The sequence below is a fragment of the Pteropus vampyrus genome, unplaced genomic scaffold (assembly GCF_000151845.1).
Source record: "Pteropus vampyrus isolate Shadow unplaced genomic scaffold, Pvam_2.0 Scaffold72, whole genome shotgun sequence".
Lineage (NCBI taxonomy): Eukaryota > Metazoa > Chordata > Mammalia > Chiroptera > Pteropodidae > Pteropus > Pteropus vampyrus.
This window is the reverse complement of record NW_011888853.1, coordinates 3,848,551-3,858,331: the sequence shown is the minus strand read 5'-3', so window position 1 is coordinate 3,858,331 and position 9,781 is coordinate 3,848,551. Positions and strand designations below refer to the sequence as shown.

At 63.4% G+C, this 9,781-nt stretch overlaps 1 protein-coding gene across 1 annotated transcript in view; it reads left to right on the top strand.

Annotated features, from left to right (window-relative positions):
• TMC6 (transmembrane channel like 6) overlaps window positions 1-7,025 on the top strand; it is a gene marked incomplete at its 5' end in the record, with an annotated part of 10,493 nt that extends 3,468 nt beyond the window's left edge. The window contains 12 exons of the mRNA XM_023531631.1: window positions 512-787; window positions 1,471-1,626; window positions 2,095-2,246; window positions 2,344-2,425; window positions 2,626-2,723; window positions 3,306-3,398; window positions 3,656-3,731; window positions 4,475-4,608; window positions 4,745-4,921; window positions 5,030-5,108; window positions 6,025-6,092; window positions 6,798-7,025. Of these exons, the coding sequence (XP_023387399.1) occupies window positions 512-787; window positions 1,471-1,626; window positions 2,095-2,246; window positions 2,344-2,425; window positions 2,626-2,723; window positions 3,306-3,398; window positions 3,656-3,731; window positions 4,475-4,608; window positions 4,745-4,921; window positions 5,030-5,108; window positions 6,025-6,092; window positions 6,798-6,864 (1,458 nt within the window). The remainder of the gene's footprint in view (window positions 1-511; window positions 788-1,470; window positions 1,627-2,094; window positions 2,247-2,343; window positions 2,426-2,625; window positions 2,724-3,305; window positions 3,399-3,655; window positions 3,732-4,474; window positions 4,609-4,744; window positions 4,922-5,029; window positions 5,109-6,024; window positions 6,093-6,797) is intronic.
• Window positions 7,026-9,781: the final 2,756 nt, after the last annotated feature.

The following is a 9,781-nucleotide window of genomic DNA, read 5'->3' as shown; positions in this document are numbered from 1 at the left end:
TCCTTCCTTCCTTCCCTCCTTCCTCCTTCCTTCCTTCTGTCCTCCCATCCACCCACAGACATTTGCTGTGCTCAGCTCAGGGCAGGAAGGTGGATGAGCATCATGCCTGTCCTTGAGGAGCTGGCTGTCTAGGGGAGCAGACAGACAGTGAGGAGGCTGGGGAGACCCAGCAGCCCTGGGTGGTTGCCCAGGTATTACGGAGCACGGGGGTGGAGTCGGGCTGCCTTTCAGGAGAGGTGGCCCGTGCCCAGAGTGGGAGCTTAAATGAGGATGGGCAGAGAAGGAGAGGAAGGTTCTCTGGTTATCAGGAGAGGCAGTGCAAAGGCCTTGAGCTGAGCCAGCATTTTCTGCAGCCATGTCTGGGTGGGAGGCCGCTGGCCATGTCGGTGGCCACTCTTATAGCCACTTGTGGCTGGCGGGCACCATATTGGACAGGGCTGATCTAGAGTGGCCAGTGGTCCACACCAGGAGGCCGAGAGCTGGGCCGGAGGAGAGGCATGGGGCACGGTAGTGGGCTGAGCAGCGCCAGGGCGTCTCCTGGGAGGCACGGGGTTTCGGCTGCAGAGTGTCCCCGAGTCTTCTCCCCGGCCTCTGCGCCTCACCCCCGATGTCATCACCCCCCCCTGGCTCCGTTCCTCACAGCATGTCCCGCTCTTTTGGGGAGAGCTACCGGGTGGGCAGCACCTTGGGGGCCCACGCCATCACCGTTTTCTGCTCCTGGGACCACAAGGTGACCCAGAAGTGGGCCTCCCGCCTACAGCACGACAACATCAGAACCCACCTGAAGGTGAGCCGGCCCGGCCTGAGTCGCCGGCACACCAGCTGGGCCCGCTCGGCCCCCACCATCCTGGCCCCGGGTCCACCGAGAACCGAACAGCCAGAGAGGGTTGGGTTTGGGAGTTCCCGTGCCCTCTGGTCCCCAGCGGTATCAGGCCCCAGGGGCTCCAGCTGGCGCCCCCTCCCGCTGGCCACGGCTGCCCTGGTAGCGGCTGTTAAACTCCCGCTGCAAGCGACAGGGCCGAGGCTCAGACACCCGGTCGCTCGCCCGAGGCCGCGGGACGGCCGGGCGGCTGAGCCAGGCCTCCTGCAAAGTCCCCTGCCTTCCCCGGGTTCGACTCGTGTGGCGGGGGAGGCTGCCTCAGGGAGATCCCAGGGAGCCTTGGGGGTCCTGGTCAGGAGGCTGGGCTGGGAGGGGGCGGGTAGGGGAGGCTGGTGTTGGGCTCAGGCTGTAGACACAGCCGCGGGCTGGTGGGGATGGAGGGCAGGACGCGGCCTTGGGTCCCGGTCCTGTGCTCGCTCTGTGCCTGGAGACAGGGCTCCAGAGCTGGCACAGGGACAGGCAGTGGCACTGGGGCGGGTGGGAGGCCACTCCTTGGTCCCGCCAAGCCTCCCTGTGTGTCTGCTCTGTGTCCGTGAGTTTGCACGTCTGCGTGGGGCCGGGCTGCGCAGTGACGGTCACCGTCCCCACAGGAGCTGCTGGCCGAGTGGCAGCTGCGGCAAGGCTCTCGGAGCGTGTGCGGGCGGCTGCGGCAGGTGGCCGTGCTGGTGGCCGTGTGGCTGCTGTGCCTGGGCATCACGTTCGGCTGCACGGTGGCTGTCTACGCCTTCTCTGAGCTCACGATCGAGGTGAGGGGCTGAGGCGGGCAGCCTGGGGGTTCGGACTCCCGCTTGGTTAGAATGGGCCCCCAGTGACCCCAGTGACCCCGTGACCAGGCACCGCCCGGGGAAGTGGGCTGCTGCCCCGCCCACTGCACGGGCCTGGGAGCCAGGGTCCCAGTGCCCCTCGGGGGGCCCAGTTCTTTGTCCCCCCTCCGTCTGTCTCACACTCTCCCCTGTTCTTTTTTTTCTCTGTTTCCCTCTTCGTTTTGTGACATCTGTGGCCCACCCCGCCCCCTTCCTGTGTGGTTTGAACTTGAAGCCTGGGGTGGATGTATCTTGGGGGAGGGAGGTGCTGCCTGCCAGTTCCGCCCCCTCCTTCCGCTCTGGGACTCCTCCCCACGGCCCCCTCCCACCCCCAGGCCCCAGCGGTGGCCCTGGCCCTGGCCCTGTGCGTGGGGGTGTGTGGTGACCGCTGCCCCTCCCCCACCCTATTAGAGCCCGGTGTCTGCCGAGCGTGAGGGGGCGCAGCTGGCTCTGCCCCTGGTGGTCTGCCTCCTCAACCTGGGGGCTCCCTACCTGTACCGCTGCCTGGCCGCCCTAGAGCGGCATGAGTCCCCAGTGCTGGAGGTGTATGTGGCCATCTGCAGGTGTGTGGCTGGGCGGGGCTGGCTGGGGGCTTCCTGGAGTGCATCCTCTGTCCCCAAGGCACCCCTTTCTCAGCCTCCATGCCCCCGCCTTCCACAGGAACCTCATCCTCAAAATGGTCATCTTGGGGATTCTTTGCTACCACTGGCTGGGCCGCCGGGTGGGCACCCTGAAGGACCAGGTGAGGGAGGCCTGGATGGTGCTGGGGGAGGCCGTCCTGGTCCCGGGCTGTGGGTGTGGGGTGACCCTCGCAGCAGTCTCCCATGCCAGCCTCGCCTGACTTCATCTGGCCTGCAGGCCGATTGGAGGCCCCCGGGTGGGCTGGGCGAGCAGGGTGGGTGGGGGCGTGGGGGGCAGGGGCTGAAGCCTGGTCTGCGTCAGTGTTGGGAGAACTTCGTGGGCCAGGAGCTGTACCGGCTCATGGTGATGGACTTCCTCTTCACGCTGCTGGACACACTCTTCGGCGAGCTGGTGTGGAGGTGAGGCCCTCTGGGAGCGCGTGCCCTGCCCTGCCCTCACCTCCGGGGCACCTGGGCCCCGCCTCCCTCAGAAGGGCTCAGAGCATCCTCACTCGCGTGGCAGGGGAGGCCACCTGGGAGGTTTTTCAGCTGTCAATCTCCACCCACACCAGCGTTTGCAAAAGATCATTACGTTCAAAAGATCAAAAAAGGTCACGAGGAAAACACGGGACAGGATGTAACCTATTTTTAGGCGGGAAGGAAGGCAGGTAGGAGGGCGGGAGAAAGGAACAGGTGCATGCAGCCCCTCTGGGTGCCAGCGGTGCAGGCGCTTTTTATTTCCTTTTTGTGTTTCCTTTGAGGACGTGGATTTAATAACATAGGTTTTTAAAGTGCAGAGCGTGTTTACACCTGGGTGTATCTGTGCGTGCTTAGAGAACGGGCCCCCCGCCCTTAACATCGGCTGGGCGCCCGATGAGGGGTGGGCAGGGACGTGAGCCTGGCATGCGGGCCGCCCTCGGAGGGTGCCTGCCTTCTGGGGTTAGGGACGGGGTGGCTCTCCGGGACCAGCCCTCCTGAGTGACTCAGGCTCCTCTGCCCCAGGCTCATCTCTGAGAAGCAACTCAAGAAGGGGAAGCCTGAGTTTGACATCGCCCGGAATGTTCTGGAACTGATTTACGGGCAGACCCTAACCTGGTGAGCATCTTCCACTGCCCCCACCCCGCCGTGGGACCCTAGCGAAGCCCAGCCCTGGGGTCCTGGGGCGGCTGGGCCCTGACCCCTCCTCTCCCGGGGCACCCAGCCCATGGCCACACTTGCCGTACCCGAACCCAGCCTGGCCCTTGGGTGCAGAGCGGCGGGCGCGGGGCAGCTCCCTCCGCGGGGCTCAGAGCCGCACGGGGGTCATGGCCCCACCTCTGGACTGCAGCACCCCCCTCTCCACCGTCCCCCAGGCTGGGGGTTCTCTTCTCGCCCCTGCTCCCCGCCATGCAGATCATCAAGCTGCTGCTGCTTTTCTACGTCAAGAAGGTAAAGTGCCCGCTGGGCTCCGTGAGGGCAGCGGGGCCTTGGGCGCCTGGGGGGTGTGGGCAGCCCGGGTGGGCCACTCAGCTGGCAGACCTGGAGCCCAGGGACTTGGCCCGAGTGGCATGGGGCTGGCAGCCCAGGGCCTCCCTCTGGGGTCAGTCCCCTGACCCCAGATCATCCCGCTGGGTCAGTTGTCGTTCCTGGTTGCCCGTGTGCTGGGCTTGGGGCTGGGGACCTGGGAGACACTCTGGGCCTCAGGCCCTCCAGCCGTGGGAAGTGCCCTTGGTCTTCTGTCCTCAGTCGGGGTGCTCGGTGGTGAGAACCAGGCTTATCTCCCTGGCCCTCCATTCCCTCGTTTCTACAATGGGGACAGTGCCCCAGAGGAAATGGCCAGAGATGGCATTTGTAAAGCGCTGAGCACAGTGCCTGGCCTAGCAAAGACCTCCGTCAGTGGAGGTGGCTGTTAGTACCAACCCCTCTGAGTGACCCTTCCCCGTGTGCCTCGGTTTCCCCTCTGTAAACCAGGCCTCGGCCTAGCTGTCTGTCCAACCTTTGAGCTCAGGTACTAAGAGCGCCTGCCTGCCTCCTCCCGTCTGCCCCTGTCCTGTGGTGGGGGAGCCCCATCCTGTCCTGGGGTCTCCACTCAGGCCCCGCCCAGCCTCCCCTCTCCTCCCTCATGGGGGCCACACCAAGACTGGGAAGTGGGGTGTGGCAGGGCAGTGGCAGAGCAGAGCCTTTGTCCCCAGATGAGCCTGATGGCCAACTGCCAGGCGCCCCGCAGGCCCTGGCTGGCCTGCCACATGAGCACCGTCTTCATCTCGCTGCTCTGCTTCCCCTCCTTCCTGGGCGCTGCCATCTTCCTCTGCTACGCCGTCTGGCAGTGAGTGGGCGCTGGCTTTCTGGGGGCAGGGGGGATTCGCCCCAAGATTCGGGGAGGGGCTGCCTGGAGGGTCTGGGTAGGGCTGAGGCTGGCGGCCCGAGGTGTGGGGTAATGTGGAGGCTGCCTCTTCCCGCAGGGTGAAGCCCTCGAGCCTCTGCGGCCCCTTCCGGACCCTGGACACCATGTACGAGGCCGGCAAGGTGTGGGTGCGACGCCTGGAGAAGGCAGGCCCCAGAGTCTCCTGGCTGCCCTGGATCCACCGGTACCTGGTGGAGAATACTTTCCCCATCTACCTGGTGTCGGCCCTGCTGCTGTGAGTGGATCCGGCGGGGCTCTGGAGGACCAGCCCGCACGGACCCCGGCCCGCCGTCCCCTCCCCCCGCTCCTGCAGGGCCCAGCCGTGACCGCCTGTCTCTCACAGGGCAGTGATCTACCTCAACATCCAGGTGGTCAAGGGCCAGCGGAAGGTCATCTGCCTCCTCAAGGAGCAGATCAGCAACGTGAGTGCCCCTCTCGCAGCCTCCGCCCTCCGGGGGCCGCCTGCTGGCTCACCCCGAAGCGCCCGCCGCACCTCCTCCCGCCCCTTGCGCCTGGGCTGTCGAAAGGGTTTGTTTGCTGAGCGAGTCACATCAGTTACCATGTCTCGTTCTCGTGGTTAGTGGTAAGCCGAGAGGTTGCATGAGGCCGCCAGGCTTCCCGGGGGCCGGTAGGATGGGGCCCCAGTGGGGAAACGTGGCATTTTGGGGTGCATGGCCCCGTGTGAGTGCGGAAGGTCTCGTGAGGATTTTTGAGCTACGAAGCGGCTTTTGGGCTGCCTGGGGCACCCAGGTCAGAACACGAACCCCGTTCAGTGCCCTCACTTTGCAAACAGGTAGAGGAAGGTTAAAGCGGGAGGGGACTGGACACGTTTTTCCGAGGTGTGCTGCAGTTTGTCGTGAATGAGGGAGGGGCAGGTGGGCCTGGGAGCCCCGGATCTCTGCTGGTCCGAAGCTGGTTCTGGAGGCCCCACCCCGAGAGGCTGCCCGGCCAGCCCTGTGATAGATTTTTATCCTCCTTTTATCCACGATGAGTCTGAGGTTAGAGAGCAGGTGATTTGTCCAAGGCAGAGTTAGCAAGCAGCAGGGCCCGTGTTCAAATGAGCGAGCCTGGCTCTGGGGCCCTGGCCGTGCCGGCGGGCGCATTTCCCTTTTCCCCTTGGCCACGGGGGAGCACAGATGCGTACATATGCCCACTGCGCCGCCTGGGTTTTCCTTGTCCTTGCTTCCGTACCTCTTCGCCCCTTCTTTAAACTTTTTGCGCTCGTGATGTTGAATACGTGTGAGCTCCCCCAACTGCATTCCGGAACGGGGCGGTTCTGGATGGACAGACAGATGGACAATGTCTATGCTCATATCCTGTGTGTTCTGGTGTTTCTAGGAAGGGGAAGACAAAATCTTCTTAATCAACCAGCTTCACTCTGTCTACGAGAGGAAGGACAGGGGCAGGTGAGGGGTCGTGGTCACTCCGTGGACAGGTGTGGATGGAGGAGGACAGGGGCCGGACACTGGGGTTCCTCCCCCCGGTTTTGTGTGGAGTTGGGGGTGGGTGGCCCTCAGCCTCTCGGAATGCCCCTGCCCCGCTTTCCCACCTTCCCCCCTCAGGTGTGTGGGGCCTTAGAAGGAGGACAATGGCTAATTCGGGGGGGAAGGACACAACAGTCATGGAAAGGCTTCGGCCCGGCCGGGTCTCATGGCCGCTCATGGCCTTCCCTCCTCGCCTCTCTGCCCTTCTTTCTGTATAAGTCGGGGACCAGCCCGGCTGGTCCTTCTCACCTCCATGCTCCCCCTTCTTCCCAAGGGGTGAACAGCTCCACAATACCACTCGGCCGTGGCCGCCCCAGGCCCACGGGGAATCGCTTCTCACCCCTTAACTCGGTCGCTGAGGTTAAGCCCAGGGTGAGGAAGGCGAGTGCGGACATCTTTCTGCTCCCTGGACAGACAGACAGACAGACAGGCAAAAACACACCCCCCGAGGCCTGGGGCTCCTCCCGGCCTCCGTCCAGCCTTCTCTCTGGACTCCTGGAAGCCTGACTGGCTCCTGAGGAAGGCTGCTGGGCGTCTGGCCTCGGCCCGGATCGAGGGACGACCGTTGGGGTCCTCAGCCTCCCGTGTGGGCGACGTGCTGCTCTCGCTGACTTCCCTTTCTGGCAGGGCTGGTCGAACCCAGGAGGCTGCGATGCCCCTGAATCTGCTCACAGGTGATCAAGACACCTGGTAGGACAGCGATGGGGCTGACAGGCCTGGCGGCCCTGCCTCTGCTCACCAGCTCGTCCTGTGTCACCCTTGGTTCCCACGGCCCTGCAGGCACAGACGCCGACCTGGGATCACACTGGCCTGCCTGTGACTCTATTTATTCTGATTAAATGTTTTGCAAAGTGGGCCCGCCTCCTGCAGCCCTGTGGGCCACCTCTGGGCCGAGGTCGTGGGAGCCCCCGCCTCTTGCATGTGCAGCTGCTTCAGCTCCTTCTGGCTCTTCAAGGCCCTCTCCTTGCCACTCGAAGGGCCCCACATCTTCACCAAGCACCCCGGAGATGCTCTGTGGGCGTCCCTGGGTGCCCCAGCTGTTTTGGTGCTGACAATCTGGGGCTCCCATGTTGAGTGCAGGGCGCCCTCTGCTGGTCAAGCCCTAGATGGCAGGATAAACATGTCCCAGCCTGAACACAGCCCCTGACTAGCAGGAGCCCTGGGGACCACCCAGGCAGGCAGGAACAACTTAGGGGCATGTCCAGGATGACAAAGTCAGCAGCAGTGATGCTTTAGTGGTCACTGGGGCAGGGTGGAGGGGAGAGGGCAAAATTAGGGAGGGACGGGGGGGGTGACGTTTCAGTTGCAAAGGGGCCACGGGGAGAAGAGCCTGCCAGGCAGAGGGGCAGCTGGCACCCATGTGGGGACAGCTTCCTGTGGCTGCCGGGGAGTGGGGAGTGACCCCTGGTCCCTACAGGCCGGGTTTGAGTTGCCCAAGGGTGCAGGGAGGAGGGGTGAGGCTGTCGAAGCCCCGGTGTTTGATGGTGTTTGATGGCTCTGTCGGGGAAGGAGGGTCACAGTGGTGGTGGCTCCGCCCTCATCTCAGAGGGGAGCTGGGAAGAGCAAAGCTCCGGAGGGCCAGGTCGGACCTGCAGTGGAGACATCGCTGCCATCGGCAGTGCCCAGGCTGGGCCCGTGCTCGCCCCAAACCGCCCCTTTTCGAGGACAGCGCTCGGGGGGCGCTTTGTGTCTGGCAGACGTCCAGGGGCAGATGCCGTCCACTAACATGGCCCTGGAGGCCCATCTGCATCCACTCGACTTCTGCAGGAGGGAGGACGGCACTTGGTGCCCGACAGATCAGGATCCCTGGGCTTGTGGCCGACCCCAGCCAGCTGGTGCTTAGGAACCTCTGCAAGTAGCTGGCACTGATCCTGGGCGGCCACTCTGGGCTGTGCCTCTGGGCCTAAGGGCCGCAGGGTGAAGTTGAGTGGACAGCCCAGGAAGTGCGCAACTGACCTGGGGGTCTCTGGGCCAGACCCATCTAGATGCGTTCCTCAAAACGGTCACAGATGTGCTTTTGGATGGATGGACACTAACTGACCTCTTCCCTTTTGATGTGGCCTCACCATCAGCCCACTTCACCTGCCTCACAATAACTGTGAGGGCAGGACGAGCCACTATGACAAGCAGTGACAGGCCTGCCTGGGACGCGCTGCAGATTTCTCGTGCGACGGTCAGTCACTGCCTCGGGCACTGATCTGGGCATGGCTGTGAAGACACTTTGTAGGTGCATTTAACACCTACAGTCATCTCTCATGACTGTAGGGGATCATCTCTCACGATGTGGGGTGGCCTCATCCGATCATACGAAAGATGGAAACTGGGTTTTCTGGAGGAGATATTCTGCCTCCAGACTGCAGCACCTCCTCTCGCCTGAGGCTGCAGCCTGTGGGCCCGGTCTGCGGACAGGACTCCCAGCCCCACTGCCGTCCAGTCGGTCCTGTGCCCAGCACACACCTGTGCCCCCGTCGGCGCTGCTTCTGATGCATGCGTGGCCTCGGGATCCTCCGGCTGGAACATCTCGCCCCGTTCCTTCCATGATGGAGGCCCTGGGAGGCTGAGCCTCAGCTGTGGACTCACGTGGGCCTGGGTTCTGACCCTTATGAGCTGGTGGCCTCGAGCATCTTCTGTAACCTCAGGGGGCTGTTGGAGCAAACGACACAACTATGCAGTGCTCGGCACCATGCCTGGCACACAGTTTTGCTAAAAACAAAACAAAAACCCAAAACTAGTCATAATGGCCAAACGAACTCTTGGGTATTGTAATTCCGATAGACGGCAAGTTGACAGTGTTATTTCAGCCCAGTGACAAGGCCCCTCTATGCCACTGCTTGACCTTGGCTGCTCAATATAACCGACTGGGGAGATTTATAAACTTGCGGCTGAGGTCCACCCCAAGATTCTGCTGAACTGGTTTGGGATGTGCCCGGGCACTGGGAGCCTAACAAATCTCCAGGAAATTGTCACACGCACCTGGGGCTGGGAACCACTGCTCTGTGCCGCAGCTAGCATCTGAAGCGTCACTTAAGCCCGAGGCAGCGCGGTCCACTTAGGGGCGCGTGGGGGTGCTTCTGGTCTTCACGACTGGAGAGCCAGACTCGGCGGCCCGGCTGGCTCCACGTGCCGTTCAGGCGACGGTCCCACACCAGCAAACCCCAGGGGTGGGCTCATCAGTCATTCGCACGTCTGCACCGTGACAGCTCCGCAGGTTTTTCTCCATCCCAAGTGCACGACTCCTGTGAGATGCTTCCTGAGATGCCCTGCTCTCTCTGTCCCCTTTTCAGCGAACGCGTGCTCAGCTGTCAGCGGATGCGGCGCCCGCCGGCCTCGCCTCCGTGCCGCGGCCCTTTCTCTGTGCGTCACGCTGCTACCCACCGAGCGCCCTGCCTCCGCCTCTGCAGGAACAATTAAAAAGTATGGCTCTGACCTGTCGTTTTCTTGACTCCAGACGCCAAGTTTCCCTTTTACTCGTGGTCATGAGACCCCTCCCGGACGCCCCCTCACGTGAGGCAGTCACTTCAGGCCTCAGCTTACCCTGTGTGCCCCCACCCGTCCCCCGCCTTCCCCAGGCCGTCGGGTCCAATCCGGCTTCCCGGGCTCAGGGCAGATGC